This window comes from Bacillus rossius, chromosome 2 (genome assembly GCF_032445375.1).
Source record: "Bacillus rossius redtenbacheri isolate Brsri chromosome 2, Brsri_v3, whole genome shotgun sequence".
Lineage (NCBI taxonomy): Eukaryota > Metazoa > Arthropoda > Insecta > Phasmatodea > Bacillidae > Bacillus > Bacillus rossius.
Genome location: NC_086331.1, coordinates 28,612,073 through 28,638,748, shown reverse-complemented (window position 1 = coordinate 28,638,748; position 26,676 = coordinate 28,612,073). Strand labels below are relative to the sequence as shown.

The 26,676-nt window shown below is 34.1% G+C and overlaps 1 protein-coding gene across 14 annotated transcripts in view; it reads left to right on the top strand.

Annotated features, from left to right (window-relative positions):
- Positions 1-26,676, top strand: part of LOC134529203 (transcription initiation factor TFIID subunit 3) — a 174,021-nt gene that overhangs the window by 69,795 nt on the left and 77,550 nt on the right. For 9 of the 14 annotated variants that reach the window (XR_010074496.1, XR_010074497.1, XR_010074498.1 and 6 more), the window contains 5 exons: positions 1,877-2,033; positions 4,171-5,743; positions 6,434-6,604; positions 14,648-14,760; positions 26,090-26,525. Coding sequence is in view for 10 of the 14 variants with exons in the window: in XM_063363051.1 (XP_063219121.1) it covers positions 1,877-2,033; positions 4,171-5,743; positions 6,434-6,604; positions 14,648-14,760; positions 26,090-26,525 (2,450 nt within the window). In the remaining 4 variants the exon portion in view is untranslated. The remainder of the gene's footprint in view (positions 1-1,876; positions 2,034-4,170; positions 5,744-6,433; positions 6,605-14,647; positions 14,761-26,089; positions 26,526-26,676) is intronic. The other 5 variants (XR_010074499.1, XM_063363054.1, XM_063363052.1 and 2 more) reach the window with 1 other exon arrangement.

Here is a 26,676-nt window from a genome sequence, read left to right as displayed (position 1 = left end):
CTGTGCAGCATCTCCCGAAACATCAAATTGCTTGCCAATTTCATCCCGCACATTCAAAAAAAAATACAGTCACAGTATTTTGTATGCAATATTTCCCATTGTTTGGATGTAGTTGAATTTCATTAATGAAATTAATCACTCTTGACTCCATGACATAATATGCAAATTAGGGAAAGCCAAAAGCCAGAACACTGTACTTACTTATCCTAAAAGACAAACTATGTCAACACAATAACCCCACCAAAGCGCCGGACAGACTGGCAATATTGCAGTGTGTCCCGTCTGCTGTAAGACACTCGGCAACCCTCGGCATTGTGTAATCCACGCCGAAGTTGCTGGAAAATATTGATCAAGGAAACACAATTGTGGTTGTATTCTTGGCAACATTGCAGAGAGTTGCTCAATATTGTCGGCAACTGTATATCCACCACAAATAGCCGGGGAAATATTGCTCGTCTGAACGGCCCTTTAAAGATCGGAAACACTTTTGGATTTTAGAATGTCAGAAATTATATGGAGTAGCTTACACAGTGCAGCGCCAACTGTGATCATATTAGGGTTACTCATTTTCTTTAATCTTTGGTGAATTTATCATTCTTTCCTCTATAATGTCATGATGGAATCCCGTTATCTCTTAATGAGAATTGCATAAATTATTTTATCTATAAAATATTTATAAGAGTTTAGGTATTATGTTTCTGACTTTCCAGAATAAAATTGAATTACCATGGTATTTATAGTTTACCAATAGTGGTGTTTGTGCCATCTTTGCTAACAGCAGCAGATTATAGTTTTTTAAATTGAATATTTTAATTTGTAAACACTACTACTTATATTATCTTTATATATACATATAAATATAAAAAAAATGCTTGTAAGGCTTCCATTGTAATGCTGTGCTTGACTGTCACGTCCACAGTTGTACTGAAAAGGTTTGCCACTGGTTCATCTGGAAAACAGGGAAATGTTAGGGAATTAGAATATTGTTTTATTTAGGAAAATGGGGGAAATGTTTGGGAATTGGAATACCGTCTGAAAAATAAAGTTATGGTTATTTTGGTTGAAGTACAGAATAGTTGAATGTCAAGGTATTGCATGATCATAAGCTACATTGTGCTTGAATAATCATTTATGTATGAAAATGGAATGTTAATTTAATATGAATAATACTGTAGTTTTAGAGTCCTGTGTGCTGTGTTTCTCCCACAAAATAGTTACAAAAATTTACTTGTGCGTGATGCTAAAACATTTTTTTAATGTTTTACTTTTGCTCAAAAGTATATCAGTTATCTCTCTTAGCTAACAACTGGATGTCGGACTCAGAAGCACAGAGAATTCACACAAGCTACCAAGCATCAGGGAGTTTATAAGTGCCAAAAGAATGACAACCCTGAATTAAACAATTTTCAAGTACCATTATAGGGATGTCCACAACTGCATAAGTAAACACATTGACTACTTAAAAATATTGTGATACTTAAAAATATACTTCTACATTCCTTATAAATATTTATTTTAATTTAACTGTATAGCAAGTAGTGAAATTATATTTTCTAGCAGTTAAAGTATATATCTCAGTAGCAGTGCGGTTAGCACACTGGTATTCCTCCCAAGAGGTTCAGTTTTTTACTGTGGCAGGTCTTATCTGTATATTTTCAAGTGGGAAATGTGGCGGCTGGTAAACTTATTTCTTTGAATTTCTTCAGTGTTCCATCATAGTGCTAAATGCGGTCACCTTTTGTGGATACAGTAGTCTATGTTTTCCAGTCATAAATAGTATGCCGATAAATAATTATTACTAACAGGTAAACATTGTTATTTTTCAGTGAATTACGTAACCTTGTTGTAATTTTGTTTCGTATTATTTGTTCCATAGCAAGTGAAAGTGTCCCTTCAAAGCAGACTCCATTAACTGTGGACACAAGTTCTGTGGGACCTAGCCCTTCATCCCCTCTGAATAGTCCTAAAACTAATGTTTTCAAGAGGCCTGGGGACCCAATATTTGTGGAGAACCTAGCTGTGAAGCGTGCCAGGTATGTCACTGTAGATAGAAACTTATAAAATTACAAACTAGAGGTAATTTTGTGATGTGCTGTATTTAACATTCCTTCATAAATGAACAAGTCATTGGCGATCATTGTTTTAAGCTTTATTTTTGAGAAATGGCTCTCACTTTTGACAATATTTCACACAATACAGGAAGTCCTTGAAATAATGTCTTAGTTTCAATGGTATATTATAACATTTTAATTTTTGACTATTCACAACAAATCATACATCAAATTGAAGGTAAACTAACCTAGTTTTTCTTCTAAATGTTCAATATATCACCTTTATAGTTATATGGCACACATCCAACCTAAAGTCTAATTTTCCCCACTTTTTGGTTAACATGTGCGGAGTAATGGAAGCAATAGCCTCTTCAATTCTTTGTCTCAACTCCGGTAAATCATTAGGTAGTGACGGAATGTAGACAATCTTTTATAAAGGCCCAAAGGAAAAAATTGCATGTGAATGTGGAGGCCAGCGGAAAAGAGCTCTGTCGTCTCGAATTGCCTATACCATCGGCGGATGTTTTTGCCACGTGGCAGATCACAATTAAAATTGAAACAAAACTCACTGTGAACTGAAATTACAGATTCAATCTTAGCACATTGCAGAACACCAAAACTTTACACTCAGGATTCGCCATTTTGCATTGGTGGTGCTGCAAGCAAGAAATCAACAAAGCAGTACTCGCACAAGCACTTCTCTAAAATGGAGTTACTCTTCAATAGTGACCTTGAACTAACACACTACATTGCTTACAGTTGATACTTTAAAAATTTATAACTGGCAAGGACATTCTTTTATGGACATACTGTACAATTATTCAGTATAAAATAATTCCACAGTCCTGCAGCTGGTATGATTCATGTTAAGCAATGAGAAAGGGTGTGTGAATCAGGAGCCAACTACCCTGCCTTACGAATAGACCTATCATCTCTGGCCTGCCCAATTAGTGAATGAGATGGATTGGTTTTGGGGGCTGTATTATTTAACATAACTTGAAGAATGCTAAAAACACCACTTCATAAATGGCTCAGAAACTTGGGGTCTGATGAATTACTGTACTTTGTTATTATAAATACTTCAAATGATTTGGTAACATTTTTAGAATATAAATGTTATGAGATATTAGGTAAACATTTTGGTCAAAAACTTTTGACAGAATTTGAAAATTCTGGAACTAGATATGGCACTCTGGTAAAATTTATCATGCATTGCAACACTAATAATTTATATCCAGTTTTTATTTTGTTACTTATGATTTTAATGGCTTACAGCTGGTTTGATTTACCTTTGTGGTTTCATTCAACTTGGTGCCTTTGTGTTTACTGATTAATTTTTAAGATTTTTTTTAAATTTTTAAAGGAAGTTGATGGGTGTGCTTCATAAGTCTAGTGTGAAGCAGTGCTTGAAGTTAACAAACAAAGTAATATTTCTTTGCATGTTACATACACGTAAAAATCACAGTAAATATTCAACAGTGCAACAGTGTATTGTTATCTCAGTGCACACTTGAAACATTGTTTCAATTTAATTGTTATTCCTTGATGATGGCGGAGAGGGATCATAAAACCTGTTAGTATAAATTAAAAAGAATTTTTTTATAAAGTTTCAAATCATTGTGTTTTATTTCATAATAAGCTAGGAAATTTTGTTGTAAACAGCATCACATAATGTGGTAAAGAGTAAATGGCCCTTTCTAATAAGAATTTATTTTGTGTAAGCTTTCACATTTTAGTTTTAATTAATTGTATCAGCATACTGTATTAAGTTTCTTTTTACTGTTAGATGAAAATCATATATTTCTTTGTATGATGTGCTGTAGTTAAAAATTAACTAAGTGCCTGGAATTATGATTTTGAGTTTGTGTCTACTTTCATGTTTAATTTTAAAGGAATGTTATAATGTGATATTGTTTTTAACATTGCTCTCTATTTTATTTCATATAGTTATAAAATAATAATTTTATTACTCTGTTCTTCTGTTGTTAGTTCATTGGTTTTGTTGAAACTTTGTGTTATAGTAATGTTATCGTATAGTGGCTTGTCTTTTGATGTTAGTGCATTGTTTTGGATGTGCCAACGAACAAGTAAAGTTACTACACTGTATTTATCTTTTCAGGTTGATTTTAGAAGAAGAAGGTCGTCCTCTTAGAGAGATAAGCAGTGTAATGATGACTACATCTGGTTTTCTATCTCCAGCCAGGGAAGGCAAATTGCCGGAGTCCCGCTCACCTCTCCAACCTTCAGACTCTCGTTCAAATTCCCCACAGCCATCATCTTATCCTATGGTTCCACCAGAAGTCAAAGGAGAAAAGAAACCAAAGAAAATTCCAGCAAAGAAAAGTCTTGATGTCACAAAGAAGCCAGACAAGGAAAATAAAAAGAAAGAGAGCAAAATGAAAGATTCGAACAAACTAGACAAGCAAAATTTTGTACAACAAAATGATGATTCAGATGTAAAGAAGTTGGTGAGCATGAAGGAGTTATCAAAGCTCAAAGCTTTGAAGCCAGGAGCTTTGAAGATGAGTGCTTCTCCAGAACCATTAACAACATTAAAGATTCCAAAGATTATTGCAAAACCACCGCCACCAGCCAAATCACCAGAATGTATGAATTTTAAAGCAACTGTGCCAGTTGTGCCTATAAAACCTTTTAAAATAATGGATGCTCCTCAGGTAATGCCTCCAACTGTTAGAACAATTCCTGAAAAACCTTTAGCAATGATTGAAGGCAAATTGTCTACAGAGCCTGACAAACAGAAGTTAAATATATTTAAGAAAATTTCAAAGGTGAAAGAAGAAAAAGTTGACAGAGCCGATCATTCTGATACTCCAGCTAAAGATTCTCGTGAAAGTTCACCCGGTTTAGTAATTGATGAGTGTGAGCTAAATACTAAGCAACATGAAGTTAGAATGGCTCAGATTGATGACTGTATAGAATCAGTGATACAGATGAGTGTAGAGCTCAGTAACGTTACTAGTCCAAAATTAGTTAAGCCCAAAAAAAATTTCCCCGAAGTTGTTGAAGCCACAAATAATAAAGTTGATAGTACTATAAATGAAGTTGTTTTAAACTGTGCACAAAATTTGGTTGATGATGTATGCTTAGTAGACGATAATTCCTCACCTCCTAGATCCCCCACTGCTCCGAAAACCCCAGAACCATCATCTGTGCAGCGAAAAGTCGAGAAATCACCAGAGGTAAAAGAGAAAACTAAAAAGAAAGAAAAAATGAAAGCTAAGAAAGAACTTTTAAAGGAAGTGCTGAAGTGGCCATTTGCCATTCAAGATGAAACACCGGAAGATGTAAAAACAGAAGCTCTGGATAGGCCGAAAACCCCTGAGCTTAAAAGTTCTGCTCCATCATCTGTATTTCCATTTTTAAATTTCCCTCCAGGTCCTGGCCTTATCCCTCCTCCAATCCCGCACTCATTGTTTCCAAGGTTTCCTCTGAACTTGAGCAGCAAGAACTTGCCCCATCCTGCAATGCCCAACTTACCTTTGCCACCACCTCACTTCATGCAACCTCGCGAAGATCTTGGTGAGGCCAAGGAGAAGGAAAAGCTAAGTGACAAACCTGTCACTTTCATAAGCCCACCAAGCATTTGTGTTCCAACTCCTCAGAGGCCTGGTATATTAGATAAACCAGTGTTGAACATAATGTCACCAGTTAAGGAGAAAAGTGGCGAGAAGGTGAGTTCATAATGTCTTCTTACTTTTGGTTCAGAGTGTTTCAGGAAAAAAAAACATATGGATGTTAAATTGTTGACTTGGATAACTGACGGTTAAAAATCAATACATGTGTACATATATTTGTCCTTATAAGCTTTCACTCTAAGTGAATGTTTAGTGTGGCGATTTATTAAAATGAGGTAAATTTTATCATGCTTATTTTTTAGTTATAATTATGTGTGTAAGAGTAAAATTTTTCAATTATATGGTAAATATTTTGAGTTGTTGAAATAAATTACTGGTGATTTAAATAACTAAATTGCAGTGAATTGTTGTATAGAAAATAATTGTCGGCTAGCAGTTTAATTAATTAGTTGCTTGGGTGCAAGATGAATTAGAAGTTTTTATGCCTTATGTCTGGGGGGAAAAACTTTATAATTCATGTAGATACAGTATATTTGCAGTATGTTTTACATTATGATTAGAAATAAATTTGTTAATTTGAAATACAGAACATTTAGAAGACTAACCTGTATATACTTAGATTCAAAAACCATTGGATTCTAATAAATTAGATTTTAGTATAGGTGGAACTGATTTGAGTTTAAAATAATGTTTTTAAATGTGGACCTACTGTTTGAATATCATTTATCAGTGTTTTCCCAACTGGTTAATTTTATTATAATGGAATCTCTGACTTTGTGTGTTTAGAAAAGTAAAGAACACAAGAAGGAAAAGAAAGATAAAGATAAATCTAAAAAGAAGAAAGACAAAAAAGAAAAGATTAAGAACAAAGAGAAAAGTGATAAGAAAAAGTTGCGATTAGAAAAAAAAGAAAGAGCTAGAGAGAAAAAGGAAAAGAAAAAGCTGAAAGAAAAGGAAGTAAGTATTACTTATTTATATTATACATAGTTTGGCTATAAGATGCAAGCTGTTGTTATGGATAGCATCACTTAGTGCCTGCTTCACTTTTATTCTGCTCAACTGAAATATTTATTTAGTGGAACAAACACTAGTTTGTCATTTCATATGACTCTTTGTTTATTTTTGTAGTTATTTTATCTTGTCAAAATAACCAAATTAGTGGGATTAACCCAAAAGTTATTTAATATTCAGAAATAATAGAAGGCAACTAAGTAATGCTTTTATATCTCCTTTAAACACACTAAATAAGCATAAAAAATAAACACACAAATCATTTTTACTAATAGTACTTGCAAAAGTGTTAAGTATTCAGGCATACTTTGTAAATCTATTTGAATCTAATTGATAACAACCAGCGATACCACTTACTCATTACGCTATAGAAAATATGTCTTCATGCATTATAAGACACCTTACGCAGCAATAAATTACCTGTGCATATTTCCTCCAGTTTGTTTTCTTTATAGATATTGCACTCACCCATTAAGGGAAATTTTTTTTGTCACATACTTACATAAACAGGTTTAAGGTGACAGTACCTCCAAGATTGTACAATGAACTCTGAACAACTTGGCTACTCTTTTTTGATGAACGACTTGGCTTTTGTCTGTCCTTTATTTGCTGTGTTTATTTTTAGTTTAACACCTGCTGAATAGGTTTTTATTCTCAAACTTTGCAGCATTTTAAAGAGCCTGTGTACAACAGAAACACTTAGCTGTGCGTATCTGCTGTTCTCAGCACCAGTAAACAGACATCCTCACACATGCTCATCAAACCAGATGACTGGAAGAAGGTAGCATGCTCCATGATTGATGCTGAAAGAGCTTAAAACATTAATTTTCAGAGGAGCCACACAACTTGTCTTACCTTATTCAGGAATCCTTTGTATTCCGGACTGTGTTGTTTCCATATACAAGAGTACGTTGTATTATGGACTGAGTTATTTCCGGATACAGGAATCTGTTGTATTCCCGACTGAGTTGTTTTTGGCTTGTCCTCACCTGCAGTTCGAGCATGTTATTTTATTATCTTTGAAAGATTTGTGCAATGGGAGTGCATGACTTGATGTAAGCTTTTGGACATACGCCATTGCTTAGCTAATGTATGTCTGTAGAAGAAAACTACAAAAAAAAACCCGGTTCGGTATTTTTGTGCGGTCATCATTTGTGTTTTTTTTTCGTTCTGTTAGTACATTTTTCTTTGTTTTTCTTTGTTGACCATATTCCTGTTGTGGAGTATTGTGTGGTGTTAAATCCTGACAGCAGCAATTTTTTGCTTAATTTGTGTTTTTTGTCATTTGTGTGGTTTTTTTTTGTAGTTTTCTTCTACTGACATACATGTGCTAAGCAATGGCGTTTGTCCAAAAGCTTACATCAAGTCATGTTATTTTACATGCCACTGTCATAGTGACGATGCTTGGAGGCTGAGTTACGACAACCACATTAGAGTGCGAACACAAATCCCATCATCGTAACTCTCCCATCACTGCTGCGGCTCCACTGCAATGATGGCTCGGAATTTGAGGATATGCAGAAAATGGTAGTGAATTTACAGTATGGATGTGTTTTTTTGGTAGTTATATTACCGCTAGCAATTCCCCAAAAGTTAGAAGTGTTTGCCCAGTTCCTCAATTCTCTCAGGCCATCTATACAGTTCACATATGAAATAGAAACCAAAGGGAACCTTCCTTTCCTAGATGTCCTAGCTTCCAGGGAAAATTGCAAAATCACTACTAAAGTGTGCAGGAAACCAACTCATACAGGCCAATACCTTCATTTCAATTCCAACCATCCGGAAAGCACCAAAACTGGCATAATTCACATTTTAATCAACCGAGCTGAAGTTATTTGTACCAACAAGAAATCAGTTGCTGATGAACAAAATCACTTAAAGTATGAACTTCTAGCAAATGGTTACCCACCTGACATCATAAAACAGCACATGACATCAAACAAATCCCTAATCACTCAACAAGAAACTATAGATAAATCAAGTGGCATATTAATTATTCCCTATGTCGTGGTCTCTTGTAAAAAATAAGATGTTTGGGAAACAAACATAAACTAAAAACAGTTTTCAATTCAAATTCCACTATCAAAAGCATGATTACCAAAGTAAAACCACCCATAGTTAAGCTTCAATGTCAGACCTGTGTGTATCAGATCCCCTGCAAATGTGGTTGTATGTACATAAGATAAACTGGCAGGGTCCTTTTAACACTCTTTAAGGAGCACAAAAATAACGTAAATAAGGGTGAACTCAAAAATATAGACTTGCCGAACATGCCTGGGATAATAGCCATAGAATACTCTGGGACAATGCTGCACCACTCATACAGGAAGAACACCCAATAAAAAGGACACTTAAGGAATCAGCATTTATTGTCAGCAATAGCAATAATATTATCAGTCAACAAAGCATTGAATTAAAAAAAATATATGGATACCTTTAATTAAAAAAGAAACCAATTTACTACACAACTCGTTTGCAAACCAACAACCCTTACAGCAATACATCAGCCAATAATATCACCCCTTTTGTGTGCGACTAATCAGGATAGCCCTCGCCTGCCATTGGCTGTGCAAGGAGAGGAGCTCTAACATATATAAACCCATGGTTTTCCAGTGTCCAAGATCAGTCTGTTCGTGCCTGATGATGGGAACAGATGTCAGTTCCTGAAACGTTGCAACTGTTCTCATTGGAAATCTTCTGTGTTTGTCATTGCTATTGTCGTTGTGTTGTCCATAGTACTTGTTTATCTTCATCACTGTGTTTATATGTTTGCTGCATTGTCCAGATTTGTTGTCTGCCTGCTTTTAATCTGTCTCCTCGTTGTTAGCCCACTCTGTTCTTCTGTGTAGTTATATTATTTCTTCCATCACTAAGTTCCTTCAACGGAATTCTTGTAGTTTATGATATTTATATGTTGAACATTTTTTGTCAGTACTGTTGTCGTTGTGTTGTCCATAATATTTGTTTAGTTTCATTGCTGGTGCCGTTTGTCAGACATCAGCTGATTGCCTTGTTTTCTGTGAAATTTTTATCTTAATATTTTTATTTATTTTTGATTTTCTGAATTTTTCCATGACAAACAGTGCAAAACTGCAATGGCATATGTCCTAAAAACTGCATTAAATCAAAATTCCTAATTGCATTAATCATTTAAAGAACTCATGAGTGACTTTACTTTAAAATTTTCTATTATTTTACACAAAGCAAACCAAAATTAGTTTTGGCTAAATACATTTGTTTAAAAATTTGTAGTTCAAATAAACTTTATACAACATTCCATGTAAGGCTGCAGCCAGAATGGTGAGCGATACAGTGATAGAGAGATTGCTATCAATCATTAAGCAATCAAAAATTATTTAACCCAGCGAAAGTTTATGAAGGAGGCAACACTGAGGCAGATGGAGCAATGTTGAGCGACGAGCGACATTGCTCACGAACCAAATAATTTGATTCCTGAGCGATGATCACTCAGAACTGCATGTGCTTTTTTACTGGTATACGCTTGGCCTTGGAGAACAATGTATCAAAATACTTGGGTTTCTGGTGTTTGTGCCTTTGATGTTTAGGCCCTTGAAGATTTTTAAGCCTGCAATTTCCAGTGTTACACTATTTCTCGGGATTTTATGCAACAGACAACTTTTGCTGAGCACAGATTGGTTTTAAATGAAAAATGAGACCTTGTAGAAAAACACTTAGGTTTGCAATAAATTTGGAAAATAGTAATGATTCCTATGTATAAAAATTAAAATGTATAAAGTAGAAATTTTTGTTTCTACAAGAAAACAATTGGTCCTGGCTATTCTATAACTTCTATAACTTAGGGGTGAAAAACTGTTGTATTCCCCAGTGGAGGAGGGAAGGGGGAATTATGTTTATCATCCCCATTCCAAAATTATTATTTTACAAGTGCAAGCGGGCCCCTACAGCAAGGGGTTCCGTTCCTCCTTCCCTCAGCTTTTATGCCAATGTATAACATAAGAGAATATACTTGAAGCAAATTTTGTTGCTCATTCCAAGGGCATATATATTTGTTCTATACATTTGATATTTCTGAATCTGTATCTAAATAATGGGATGTGTTCATGGTCTTAATCCCTACCTACAATGTATTGTACACAATTATTTTGGGTAACATTTAATAGGCTTAATAAGATCATTTGTTATCAAATTTTAGTTACTTAGTCCCAACATCTCATGTTGAATCAAAAATTTTTATTTAACTTTGTTGACATATTTTAAAAAGTAAACAAAAACAAATATTAAAAAAAGAATAGTGTTATAAATTTAAATATTATATTCATATAATATTGGATACATGATGGACAGGAAATGAGGCTCTATTACAAAGAGGCTCAGAGCTTAAAAGTTCGGCTGTCATATGGAATAGATACATATTGTGCAACTTAAACAATTTATTTTTTTCATATTGTGATCTGAACATCATCTTTTCCAAAATTAAGGCAGTTAACTTATCCAAAATTCCCACACATTGGATTTTATTTTATTGCTTCCTTCCTAACAATATATATCATTAAAACAACAAGAAACAATGCATCCTCAATGCTGTTATGCAGACTGACACAAGAATAAACGCTTTAGTTGTACGCTCTTTAGCGCTAAAAGTGTGGCCATTCCATTGCTCGGAACATGCAAAACGAGGCTGTGGCCTAATACTGTGGTAAAAATAATTTCCCCCAAGTAAAAATAATGAATATAATAATTTTAAACATTATGCATTGATTTCATTTTTATTAGGTTAACTAAAGTGTACGAATAAATTGTGTTACAGTAGGCTGAACTCTCAAAACATTTAATTGGAATGAATAGCCATGAAAAATTTATTTCCATGCAAACTTTAATTTTTATTATACGTATGTTAAAAAGGTAATATTTTTAAATCTTGTCATAAACATTGGAAACTACTTCTCTGTATTGGCTGTGAATTTGTGACATAATAGGACTATCATTATTGTTATTTTAGTGTAAGCAAAAGGAGTGTGAGGATATATCACTTGCAGTAAAGTTATTGTCTGTAAATCTTAAATTAAAAGCAATATTTGGTAATATACTTCTTGTAAATATATGTTATATTGACAATAAGGTTGGTTCTATAATGTCACATAATTGTAAAACCATGAACACAGATCACGGAAGAGCATTTCCAGTTTTTCCGTTCATTTACTTGTTTTGCAATGCTCAAAAACAGTCAGTGGTGGCCAATAAAAAAGTATGGAAATTTTGTAATCATTACAATAACATCTAGCTTATGGTGTGTGTAAACATTAAATTTACTGAGCTCCTGTTGGTCTCTGATTCATGTACATGGAAGAGCTGTAAGTTAACTTTAAGCGTCATCCTCTGCATATGTACCGTTGTAGTAGTCTGTTATGAATCTAGGTGAGTGGTGTGTATCCGCATCCATGCCATGAAACACCCACCTACCAAAACTTAACATTAGTATAAAATCACGTTTTTTTTGTATACTTTAACTGTTCTTATTGTATATGTACCATAAAAATTCCTGCACTATTTTTTTTTTTTACTATTGTAGATTTGGTACATAATCTTATCAAGATTAAGCTGCCATTCACACTTCGAAGGTCTGCTTCCATAATTTGTTAGTGATATTTATTGTTAGCAAATTTTGTTCATGTTTTAGTAAAACACATGTAAAACATCGAAGTACGTACATAAAAACTTGTAAGAATCATGGAATCGTGTAGTTTGTCCATAATGGAAACTTAAATCTGAATAACAGTACATTCGACTAGCTATGATTGTGCTACTAACTATAATTTAGTATAAAAACTAGCGGTGTGTGTGCTGCTGCCAAGTAAGAAATTACTGCACTTCACTTTTCACTTGGCTTCCATGATAAAAAAATTTTTTGTTAGTGAATAATAATTAAGGCTCCTTTTTTCCAAATGATTGAACATAATGTAATTTGTGATTAAGTTGTAGGCTTACATTTATATACTAACCTACATGATTCTAATGGAGTGTTATAGCATAGTTCACTGCTTTTAAATATTATTGTCGGCATGAACAAAAATATTTTTATGTCTGGAAATAGATATCCATGAAGGATAGCCTAAATCAATTAATTAGAATTTTATTTATTAATTACTATTTACACCTCTGCCTAAATTACGATTTAAATTACTGTCCATAAATTAATCACACTTTCAGTTTACTCTCCCCACTGGAGCGCAGCTTGACACTGTCTCTCTCTACCGTTCTTCTCGTACCACACATCTCGTCTCAACACACTGCTCTTTGCACTACTTGTCCGTCGTGCTGTGACACCGTCCCTGCTGCTCCGATCGTAGCACACAAAGCTTTTTGCTTGTCCCTGCTATCACTCACCCTCTTCACTTCACTGCAGCTTGCAGGTCGGTCCCCTTTTATAACTCTCAGATCCCACACTGAAAATATCTCGTACCCCTCCAAAGTGTTGTGTCGTATAAGTCACTGGCGTAACACTCAAAGCTACAAGAGCAGTGGCGTGTTAGTTACGCTACTTTCCGTGACAGGGCTCTGGGAAGCTACCAAATCCTACAGAGAGGCACCTGGTTCTATGGGAAGGCGCTGGGGAGAAGGGTGGTGTGGTTGTCAGAAAGCTGCTGCTAATGGACATGTACATTAGGTTCACACCTCAAATAACATTGATACTCCCCCAGGCATGTAATCCCGTTAGGGCGTGGTCCTGGTTAGGAGAAAGATGGGTCTTTTACATGCCAGACACTGTTACCAGTGCCTAACATGAGTTCCAAGAACCGGGAAATAGATTTGCCATTTTCAATCGTGGCATGTTACTGGAGAGCGCCCGGCTAGGTCAAGAGGTTGAGGAGACCCATCCCAACTTCGGCCCCACCGACCCGCCCCCAGCTCCGCTGTTAAACCCCAGACCTCCTACAGAGCCAGCCCCCTCTGTGGGATCTGAGTAGCAACGACACGGAACCATACCTCTCATCCCTGGGACCCCTCGGTACCCAGTTACTCAGCTTCTAATGGACAGTCCTAGTAGTTGTAAGGGAGAGGGGTAGTGATGGGCGCTACCTGCATTGCACCCCTCCAGCAGGGTGGCGGACCAGCCTGGCTAGCTGGCCACTTCTCTAGCAGTCTCGTAACAGTATTGTTCTGTGCCTCCTTTGGTACTAGTGTCAATCAAAGTTATTTCCATCACTAAGTGAAGTGTATTGCAAGTTGTATTCTAGTATTAGTTCGTGCTTAATGCCATATTTTATAACTTTGCATATCTTGTTAAAAAAAGAAGGATTTATTGTTTTAACTATTTTGCAGAATGGTACAACATTCATACCAGGTATGATTATACATCATCTAAGCTAATGCACCTACAAAATTACAGAGTGGAACTGCTCCAACATGGCAAATTACTAGCCAGACCTAAATGTAAAGAAGTTCTCTGACATTACTGCTACAAATCATGTGATGTCCATTTTTCCCACACAAAACATTACTGTCTCTTAAGAGTGTGTTTTGCTCAGGTTCTATTCGCATGTCAATGACAAGAATTTTGCCCTTATTTTGACTATTACCAGATATTTTAATGGTTAATGATTGAGCCTATAAACATATCTTAAGGCAATGCTGTTTTTCATGGATAACTACTGCATCTTATTACTGCATTGATATATATTTTAATTCTCTCCCCTATATTGTTATAAGTTAAAAAGAGTTTTAGTGAGTTATGTCAGTAACGTTGCTTGTTTGTAATTTTGGTGTTCAAAAGATTAAATGGGAAATTTTCTAAGTATATAGTTGCCATTATGTAGACAAGTGTTTGTTAGAAGCATTAGCTTTTGTAATTTAATGAGAATTTATTATTACATTTTAGTTGTAGAAATTACTTATAGACAGTGGTTTAGTACTACATAACTATCTTTTGTAACGGTTAAAATAATTTTTGAAGTAATGCCTATTTTGTATCACATAAATTAATGGAATGTTCTTGTATATACTTTGCAGCGGATCCTAATGGAGGAGAAATTTGAAACGTCTGTTCCAAAACTCACATTACGGATTGGACCGTCTTCTCCAAAGGCTTCTAGCAGTGCGCCTGACACACAACAATGCAAAATGTAAGTATTTGACGTTCTTACTACAAATTAAAAGATATTTAACTACATCATGTGTATTTTCTGGTATTGCAAAGGTGGATGCCGTTACAATACACCTGCTTTAGAAGTTCTCGAAGGTTGCCCCGCAGCATACTAATGTCATTAATTTCTGTGTGTGTGTGTGTGTGTGTGTTTTGTAAGAAAATTTAAAAAAATACTTAAATCAAATACTACCTATATTTTGAACTGACTAAACGTGATTAAAGTTTGATTTGGCCATTTATATTTAATGATACCTTAGTAACACTTTGCCTTTTTTCACCAAAATCTAATTACCATGCAACTTTAAAGGTTATCCATTTATTCATTAACAAAAATATTAAATACTATTAATGAAAAATGAGGTTTATTCAAATATTACAAAATCACAAAAAAAACTGGAAATTGGTTAACTGAAGTTAGTTAAATCATTGTGTATAATTAAAATTAACTTATGTTTTATTTATACATTAGTGGTAGATTAAAAATATTAATATGAGAAGTCTCATCCTGCTAACTTAACCCTCTTAAGTAGCCATTTTTTGTGTGTGGGTGCCTTACAGGTATGCCATGATATTACATGTGCCTAGACAGTTTGCTGCAAAATAAAGTTTGTGAACTACTTTATTGCATTCTAGATGGGAGATAAAATGCAGATATAGTAAATACCTTGTCACATACAGTAAGACACATAGTACAATCCAGTTCTTCTGAATGCTTTAAAATTTTTGCTAGGTGATTTATTTGTTGTAATTTTGAATAGTTGCAACCCGGCTATGTTTAAGTTAAATTTAGTGCAGTTGTGAGCAGAAATGATAGTTTAAAGTTGATTACAAGCATCCAGATTAGCTGTAAATTAATGTAAAGAGATCTGATAATTAAAATCTAAAAAGCCATAAAATTAAGTAATGGTGGTCTTAGATTACTCATTAGTATTTTGTTCCAAGATTTCTGCATTATATTTAACTTTTAATAAAAAATAAAATAGTAGTCTTGTTATTTATAAAAAAAAATTGGTTGTCTGTAAAGTTGGTTTACCTACAATATTTTAACGTGACGTCATAACAAAACATTGATGAAATGATTGCATACTTTTATGAATAAAATTGAATCATTTTTATTGAATTATCATGATTTTGTATGGATACAAAGGAGTGAAATGAAATCTATACTAATTTAATTTATAAATTTACTTTTATTTGCACTCATTAATTCAAATATGTTTATTACTTTAACGAAGAGATTATTTTAACTATAACTTTTATACATGTTTGCTATTTAACTTCTTCCAATCTGTGTTATTCTGTTAAATATAGGACAATGATAGGAAAAGTAGGAAACGAATGGGAGTGTTTCAAGTTTAATGTACCTCGAAAAAGTCAAATCGATGGTTGTTCCAATCCAGTGGAAGAGAGATAGATGCGGCGCAAGCGTACAATGAGCGTAACGGGACACTGTGTTATGGGACACTTTTATGTGCGTGCAGCCGGTGTTCATCGATTTATTAGACGTTGTCACGTCAAAAAGTAAATTCTAAATATTTCAACTAGGACTTGCACTCACACTGCATTTTTCATTGCGATACCTGTCATGTTGACCGTGCTGGGGTGTTCAGCCATGCTGTGGTGAGATTGCCATAGTGTGACACGGCAGACTAGGCAAGATGACTCACCTTGCGCAGTATGGGGTGAAGAAACAACACATGATTCAATTCTGGGAAGGAAATTGTGCACAAGTGAAAAATACCCTACCTGACTGGGAATCAAACTGGTCCTATTGTTATCTTAGATTATGCATTCAAACATTATCCTTGCTACTCCCTCATAATTTTTAACATAATTTTAGTAATTGTGACAGAATGGTAACACTTGGCATTATGGTTTTGTCACTAAATATTACATTGGAAATAGTTAATACTCTTGTATTTGCATGATAACTTTTTTCAGGGTTTCGTTACTTGAAAAATATTCATTTAATGTCTTTTGAAGACTGGCACAATTTGTTCATAAAGTGATTATGGATTTGATGAAATAAGTCTGTCCAACCACCATGGTGTTGTAGTAAATAGTTATAAGTATGAGTGGGATGCCTTCATATAGTTTGTATTGTGCTTTTCAAGTTTGATAACTGCACAAAAAGACGAAGAAATAGGCATAAACCTTTAACAAAAAATTTTGTAGGAACAAAATATTTGTTTTCAACTAAAAGCTTGCCTTTAAACAGTTTGTTTTAACACAAAATTCTTTGAACTAGTGACTGGAATGAAAGAAAAATAATATTTATTTTAATTTTCTTAGTAAGTATTTGTCAATTTATTATAATTAGTCTTATGAACAAGTGCACTTACTGATGGTTCTAAAGAAGTTCAAGTCACACTGTCCCCGTGGCAATACATATGTCACTTCCACTACATATCATTACTGTTCTATTTAGCTCTCACACCCTGCTCATAATAGTGTTACACTTCAATCTTAGTTCTTTGTTCAAAAGAAAAAAAATACTAGTTGCATTATTTGTAAGAAAAAAAAAAAATATTAAATGTTTATCTTCTAGAAACCACTGGCATTAAAGTATCTTCTGTCAATTGTCGTCACCAACCTTTATTATGTACACAGAACGATACGGATGATATTATATGTAAATCATAATAAACTTCAATAAGTATGACAGTTTCCTGTTTTTATTAGATAATAAAGTAGCTATAACGAGAACTTTACTAGCCCTTATTAAATCCCTTAATTAAATTATATATAATTACTTGATCTTATAAATTGCAAAATTATTTATTTGGAATAATTCAAGGTTACACCTTTATTTTTCACATACTTTTGTAATGTTTTACTACCTCTGATTATTTATTTTAATCACTTTTGCAACATAGACAAAATTTGCTGTAGTTGTAGAACTTTATTCAATTAAACATAATCCAGATGCTCAGTGCTCCATCTTAAATACTTTCTCTAATATTTACAATAAATATGTTGTTCAGCTCCAACTTCAAAGACGTAGACCAGCCTTGGGAAGCACTTTAGACTACAAGTCGTATAGAGGTTTTCAACTTGTTTTGTCGTGATGAACCTGCAGTCAAAATTTGTCTGATCGAATTCAGACTCATATTTATAGAATTTAATGAACTTAACATTTCGCATCCTGAGTACAAGACCATCGTAACTCAAAAAATTGAGTTTATGAGATACTTTTACCATAAGCAGGAAAATATCATTATCTAGGCACTGCAAGAATATTGCAATATTATATTTATGGGACTTATGGCAAATAATGTAGTGTTGCACTCTTGAAAACATTATATAAGAATATGTGCAAGACTATGGCATCTGAGTTGTGATAGTATTGCACTGATTTTTGAGTTACGATAGTCTTGTACTCAGGGTGTAATTTAATAACATACTTAAACTTATTTTATTTCTGTAAAAAATTATTCTCACATGAAATTAAAATAAGAGGAATTAAATTAATATTATTATTTTTGTTATTATTTTTAGGATTGAATTTTTTATTTATTAAAAATAATAGATTTTGTATACAAAATTATGGTGGTTCTCTTGTTGCCTGATTTTTGAGCAGGGACTAAAGCTGAGAATGTAAAGCTCAGTTGTTAATTGCTCCATAAACACACGCACACGTGTGCGGATGCAGTGTTGTCTCCAGGCTTTCGTATGGGCTTGAAACAGGGTGCTTGGAGAAGGGTGGAGTGATGGCTGTAGTGCGGCATGTTATTTCATGATGTAATGTTGTACAAAGTAACTTGCTGCCCAAGTTGCTGGCGCATTAATGACACTGGAGTTTTTTCTATAAATGAAAACACATTACAAATCTACCAAGAAGCACTTATGAGTTATTATGCCTAAAGCCATTTTTTAGTATACAAACAAAGTTACCCAACAGTAAATTTGTAAATTAGCCATGTGAGAAATTTTGCAGTAGGAAAAATGGTAACAGTTATATGATTAGTACATAATTCAATTGCTTTTTTTTTACGTAGTAAACTTTTAATAAAAATGTTATTGAGCATAAATATGGTGTATTGTAGCTGCTTAATCAGTGCCTTAGTCAGGATTTAATTTTGAATGGTTTTATTTTATTTTGTGTACTGATCTACAATGCTAGTTTACTTCTGCTAAAGCCTTTTAAAAGCATTGTAACATTAAAAATCTATTAAAAACTAAATATTTATTTGAAAAAATATTGTTACAAGTATAATGTGGAGAATTGGGTTCGTAAAGGATAGCCCAATTAATTTTTATTACAGTTTTATTAATAACTAATATTTACATTACTAATAAATAATTGTACTTAAAAATGTCTGATCACCAATCACTTTCACTTAAAAATGTTTATTCGCAAGTCTTTTAATGTCTGTCAAGTTCCACAGTTGCACTCCTCACTGGAGCTAGGCTCGACAGTGATTCGCCCCTTACTTCGCGCCTGTCCTCGTGCCACTCAGTCGCACTCTCACGGTTCCGTCGCTCCTCGTTGCACCGCTCTCGAGGGGGTCTCACATCCTCTTTGCCGAGGTCGCACTTCCCTTCAATCGTGGAACGCCTGCGGAGGCCGGCATCGTTGCTTATATCCCCATGGCGTCCTTGAAGGGACAAGAGCAGCTGTGACGTGTCGCATCAGCCCGGGCTGACCCAATGCCCGAAAAGTCCAGAAAGGTGGTGTTTATTTGTGCCACTCCATGCGGCGGTCTCAGGAAACCTGCAGAATTCCCAGGCCATTTAAAGTGTCTGTGACAATGGTCCGAGGTGGGACGGTGAGCAGGGAGCGTAGGGGGATGGTTAGCCAGACACTTGTAATCCGGCCGGGCACGGGTGGCATGCATGACGTCTGCCCGTGTGGGGCCGCTGGCCAGACTCGCTGGAAGGCCCGCTCAGGCCTTGCCTCCTGGCATGCATGTAACAATATGAATATTTCTAGCAGCATTTGATTCAGCAAAACCTCCTGCATTGTGACAAAGCTTCGCTGCACATTTCTAGCACACAAACTTGTGGCAGTGGCACAGTATTTGTGTTTCAATCTCACATTGAAGTTCACTGTAGTTTTTAAAGAATAGAATTTTCGTAGAATATGTTTTCATGTGCCAATATAGGAAGGTATGATACAGAGGCCAGAATCTAATTTTGCCCTGACCAGTTTATGAATTATTATTACCCTATTTTAAATTTAAAGACCTATATTAGTGAGCATTTCACAGCCACTTATCATTTCCTGGTGACCGTGGCTTGGCCCAATGTTTTCACAGAATAGCTTATTAGATCATTGGCCGGTTTCACCAATGTCCCCTAACTTTTAAGGGCAGCTTAAGGCATGTGTAAGGGCTGCCTAGCACATTGAATCGTTTCACCAACAGTTAAGGAACTCTTAAGTAATCTTAAGCATCCCTTAGTTTAAGTGGTGGAAATCGGGCCCCTAACTATTTAAGCGGCACTTACTGTCACAAAACAAGAAAAATAAAATGGATGCCGTGGAGGAATACGAACTAGCCGAAGATGTACATTTTATTTTTGATATAAATGTTATTGCTGAAGTTGTGGAACATTTTTAAGGTGAACTTAATGTGAAATCCTTTATTATAAATACATTCGAGAATGTTCGCATACTCCACTTTTATTTAAGAACTCATTTAATAAGGAAGTAATTAAAGGTTTTTCTTTTGAAAAGTCTTAAAAAAACATTTATTACAAGGAATTTTGTATGTCCTAAAGGAAATAAACTGATTTTTTTTTTTTTCATCTGCTATTAAAACTTAGTTTAAACTTAGACAAAATTACAATAGCGAATAAATTCTCCCAAGCTGCGTCCTTTTCTTTGCTCGAAACAGCATCCGTCCTCTTATTTTCTATTATATTTTTATGACTCTCAACTAGGCTCAACACCTTCATTTTCTCATCAGAAGAAAAGTTTTGCGTTTTCATTCTCTTTGTTTCAAACATTTTCACACTACTTTGCAACGACCATATAGCTACTACTTTCCGTGAAAATACACTAACATCGTAACATCCAATTACTGCGAAATTAATAAACATTCAGATATTTGTTGACTGTTTAGTAAAAATATTTGATTGGCTTATGTATGTCACGTGACAACAAGTTCGAAGTACCAACCTGAAAACTATTAGTACTTATATCTGTACGAACCCTCGCTCTATGGCAAGCAAGTCCCTAACTAAGCAACCCCTACATAAGTGAATGTTACGATGGTGAAAACCAATTTCGTGAGAATTGACTTTAAGGAACACCTAAACTTAAGCAGTCCTTTGCTGAGGGTGTGTTTAGGAGGCGTTGGTGAAACCGGCCATATATCTTTTAGGTGTGCGTTTATTTTACTGTATATACAAACTTTTATGTATACTTTCACTACACCATTTGTTCTGTGACATTTATTTTCAAATAAAATTTATTGGAAAATATTTATTATGTCATTTGCTTTGTGGTACACTAGTCTAGTTTTAGTGAGCACTTAAAGAAGGCAAAGCATTGGGTATACCTCAGGCAAGAATAACTTTGAAATATTATAGAATTTTAAACTCACTTATGTTTTAATGTTCTCCCTTTACCACCTTCCTCTTCAGAAGCTTCTGAATCCGTATAATTTCATATTATTAGAGTATTAAAAGTTGTGACAAATGTGCATACTTAAAATTCCTTATGTTTTATTGTATTTTCTTATACCAAATTTTACTATAGAACACAAAGTGTCAATAAGATTATCTCAAAATATTTACGTTATGTTGCATAATCTAGCTCCTATCATTTATATGCAATTTTTTTTTAGTGAATTAAGCCCCTCGTTTGGTACAGGAACTTGAGTTGAGCAAAGCTCCAATTTAAAAAGTTTCCTTGCCACTCTATACCTACACATTGAAGAAAGAATGCAGCAAAGAATAACTTACACCTAACATAAGCAAAGTATGATTGTATTACAGTGTGTGTACTATAAATTCAGAATAATTTTGTAATTTTCAAATTGTAAGGTTACATGCATTGTACTTAACGTACTTAACTGAAAACATGTTCATAGTAATAAAAAATTTGTTTGGACAAACAACTAAATCACAAGATTATCTATTTCACAACATGAAAGAGGCGGTAAAGAAGCCTGACATTATTTCAAGAGATCAAACTATCTTCGATAGTGACGATTCAAGATTCTGAAATGACTTAAATAACAATGTTCTATAGCTCTACCACTTGTAACATGCTCTTTGACTGAATTTAAAAACTTATGTTGTATAATGTTCTCCAAAATGTTTGGAATTTAGGTTTGTTTACATGATAGAAGTTTTGTAGTAAAGGGCCACCAGGAGTAAAATATTTAGTTTTTTTTTTACTTGGAAGTAAAAAAGCAATGTTTTAATGGGGTTTCAGCAAGACCAAAATCTTACTTCAAGGTCATATGTGCAAGGTCAGGTTCAAGCCGGAAGTGGGTCTGTTATGTTTCGGTTTTTTTTTTCGTATCATGGATTGGGTCCGCTTACTGCAGTGACCACTAATGTGAACCATCTTGTTTATTTAAACATTCTGGATAATCAGGTGATGCCTTTAGTCAACATCTGCATGATGAGTACGCTACTGATACTCTGATTTTTCAAAAAGACAACAGCAAAGTTTATCAGACTGGATGCATATGTAACTGGTTTTATGAACACTCTCCCACCCTATTACATCTCCATGACCTGCAAAATGCTGACATCAGCATCCCCGCAATTTGGTGGAATTGGGTGATCAAATACTCAGTGAGTGGCTAAACCTATGGACTGCACAACCTTGTGGACTCACTTCCTAACCAAATCCAGGCGGTTATTGAATCCAGAGGCAGCGTTACACTGTACTAATGTTAATGAAATTTGTAATTCCTTCAAGGGTGTCCGGAAAAAAATTTATACCACTAATTATTAGCATAAAGGATAGCATAAAGGATTAGCACAGTATAGGAAGATCAAAAAAATTAATATCTACCTAAGTTGGCATGGTATGAAATTAGTTCTGTGTTAGTCAATGCTGGATACATTGAATTAAAAACATTTGGAACATTTTCACTGCACGGTATATGAGAAAATTATTTTGGGATCTTTGAGAACATATAGGATGTTAAGTCATTAAATTCTCATACTTCTGTTTAGGGTTTTAGAATATTGCAGTAGTTTTTACAACTTTCCAGAATCAATATGTACTTTGAAATCTGCCTGCTCCTGTGGGCTGTGCCGAAAGGTTTTTTTTTAATGTGAGGCTTCCAAGTGGATTTGCTTAGTTCTATGATATTATTTTTATTCTTAAATTTAAAATTTAAGTTATTTAGAGTGTTGAGTCTGAATTCTTTAGGTGCTTAGGTTGTAGTTTTTTTTAAAAAAATAAAGTTTTATGTTGGAATCATCCACAGAGCTAATGAAATCACTATTTTGTACTGTGTCGTTATATAATTCACATATGTATATCAAAAATCGTATAGGGCATAAAATCCTTCTTTTGGGTACCCTAATATTTATTGATTCATTATTAAAATTGACATTGTGGACCTTATCATTCAGGTTATGCTGAATGGATACATTATGCATCCTGTCACTAAGATGAGACTGTAACAATTTTTTTGCATATTATACTATTCCTAGTTTAGTTAATTTATTCAATAATATATTGCAATTAACTGTCTCAATGGCTTTAAATAAACCTACGAAAATTCTGAGCGATTCTTCATCAGTATCTATTGCCTTGAATAAGTTTATTTTCTAGAAAATCAGCAATAACGATTTCAGTACTTCTAGCTGATGTAAAACCATGTTGTAAATTTGAGAGTATTTTACACTCTTCATACTTATAGTTTTCATATAATGTTGAACTATATTTGCGAAATTAGACTTATTGCAATTGGATGATAATTTTATATATTGGTTTTACTACCTTACATATGTAGTTTTGGGGTAGTCTGGAATGATTCTAGTAATGAAGGTTAAAGGAGGTGTTTATTATATGAAATGGAGCAGCTATACTATTAGCAAAACAGCCATTCCAAAAATTCTCAAATTTAAAGTTAAACATATTTACGTATGACTTCTCTGCACACAAATAACAGTTTTTAGAAAGCCAAAATTACAGCAACATTTGAAGTATCACATGACCTGATGTTCACAGAAGTGGGTCATGAAGCAAAGCTCTATTAGACATCACGTGTTGCTGCATGCTTGTAAGCGTACAACTGCTACTTTGGTATGGCAGAGGAGTACATCTTTCAAATTCGTAGTGATATAAATTACTTTTTTTTTAATTTCCTCTCCCACATATGCAAACTAGGTCACATTTGTTTCACACAATATTAAGACAAGACTAGTCGTATGAATACAATAAATTTGATCATTATACAATTAAAATATAGGCAACAATTAAAATTCTACATATTATTATGAAATCTATGAAATAAGTAATAAGTGACCAATATTTTAGTGTTCAATACATTTCCAAGGAAATGGAAGATTTTGTGTGGTAGTATAAATTATCTCATTCAAGAAATGTTGATTTGGTTTTGTATCAACTTTCAGCATCAGCCTACTCTGGAAATATTGCATGCATTTCTTCAAATCAGCTAGTTAACTGAACCAGTGTGCTTGCTGTCTGATCGTCATCAACATAACTATGAGTCTGTTTGGTTATGTTAGTGGTTTAGAAATGTATGTGATGTGCACAATTTTCAAAATATGTCTCTCGATACTGTATTAGATGTTTTCTTTTTATGCAAAAAAAAGATTACGAACATATTTTATAGTTCTTGTGTAAGATACCAACTGCTGAAGCTTGATTTCGTGGGTGGTGAGTCAATGCTATAATAATTTATTTACTTTTGCAGATAATATCTTTTTTGTAATTTGCATAAGTAAATCATTTACCTAGCAGAGATCTTTTTTTCTAATCATGAATAAAAATTATATGCATTTGATATCAGTTTATGTGCAGTACTGCTCATTTTATACTAACGTGAGAAGTATGCAATTCTGTGGCTTTTTTTTTTATCAGTTACATACGGGTACTGCATAAAATTGAATTCCATTTCCTGCCCAACTCATTCTCAAAACACATCAACACACTGTTATTGATACCACTTATGACCTTAACCATTTCAAAATAATAACTTTGCGGTGATAGTATGGGCATCTAGCGAGTAAACTCTTAACTCATCATTGAAATTTTTGATTGGCATCTGACACAATAATGCTGAAATCAGGTGACATTTGTTCCTTTTCGCTTGCTACACGAGTCAGTTAACAATAAGTCTAAAACCCTAATCATTTAAAACCGTGTACGTTATATAAACATTTACAGCCAGAGTATTGTTCATTATACCAAATATATGTTATGTGCAAAATAAAATCAGTGTAAAGTTCTTAAGAAAAAACAAAATTAATATTATAAATCAAAAATTTACAAATTACAATCTGGACCTACAAACTTTCTTAGGCTCTTTAGGAGCTAGAAGGAACATTTTAGATGCAAAATTTGTAAGTGATTGCTTAAATCACAAATTAGATTGTAACTGTTTGAAGACATTGGTTTCAAAGTTCTGACTTTCAGTAGACACTTTCATCCTTTATTATGTACTATGAGTAAAAATAATGATATTCTTTATAGATTAGTAACTAATTTTAACAGAATTAATTGTATTTTTCCAATAGAAAAAAACTAGTGTTCATACTGTACTGGCTTAGGTATATTAACCAACCTTAGACTCCAGTAAATTCCTATTAAGTCTAAATGTTATTGCAATCTCAATGTATTTGCTTCTTATATCATATTTTTTTATTATATTTCTATATTGTATGATCTATATGTAATAATGTATGCTTTAATACTTGCTGTTATAAGTCCTCCCTGCAATTATTGTCTTTGTCTATGTTTTTTTTAAACTTTTGTTTAAAGCTTATTTGATTGTTTTTTGTTATTATTTTTGTATTTGTTATATTTGTATGGTGTCTACCACTTTGGCATTCAGCTGTTGGTAGATATCTCACATTTTTAAGTAAATAAAAAAAATAATTTTTTGGTATTTAAAATTTCTTAGTTAAATTTTAGAAAGTAATGTTTTTTAGAAAAAATATCACAATTTTATAAAATGCAGAGCTTTTTTTTTATAATATTGTGAACAATGTTTTTTACCCTCAATACTATTCACGGGATAAATAATTCACATGGTGTCTGCAAAACTATGGATCTTACTTAGCCTTAAGAGTGCATTGCTTATAGTTTTCTTGTACTTGCCTAATTTCAAGCTGTTTCTTTACAATTGTGGGATTGTTTTGTTTAGTGTCATCAAACCCATCGTGAAGAGGAGCAGTGAAGAAGAAGTTGAAAACTGTGCCCCTTCTCCACTCGTAAATGTGGTCGCTGCCCAGACCCAGAAACGTGAACCTTCTCCAGAATTGGCGAGAATCTCAGCCCTAGTCACTCGGCCTCCCAAACTAAAATCATCAAGTAAGGCGTTGTTACCTAACCCAGAGACAACTCTGGTTCCTTCACCCAATCTCTCTTCTAAAAACCTGCCCCAAGACTCTGAAGCTGGGTCCTCCCTCCCCTCTCCCCTATCATTTCCAGACATGTTGTCACCATCTCAGCCACCAGCACAAATTGTAAAAGCGAAGAAGTTAGTGGCGAGACTTGTAACCAAAGATAATGACAACCCGACCGGACCTGTACCTGTATCTCTACCTGAACCGGAGCCATTGCCGGTTGCATTTTACTATGTAAGTAGTTGGTTGACAGTCATGTGGAGTGTTTAGATTTCTGTACACTTTTCCCAACGCTTCCATAAACAACTCAGTTTTTTCCACTGTCTGAAGCCTTGCAAATATAGGACGAAATAATTCATTGAGTGAAACAGTTTGGTTGAATGGT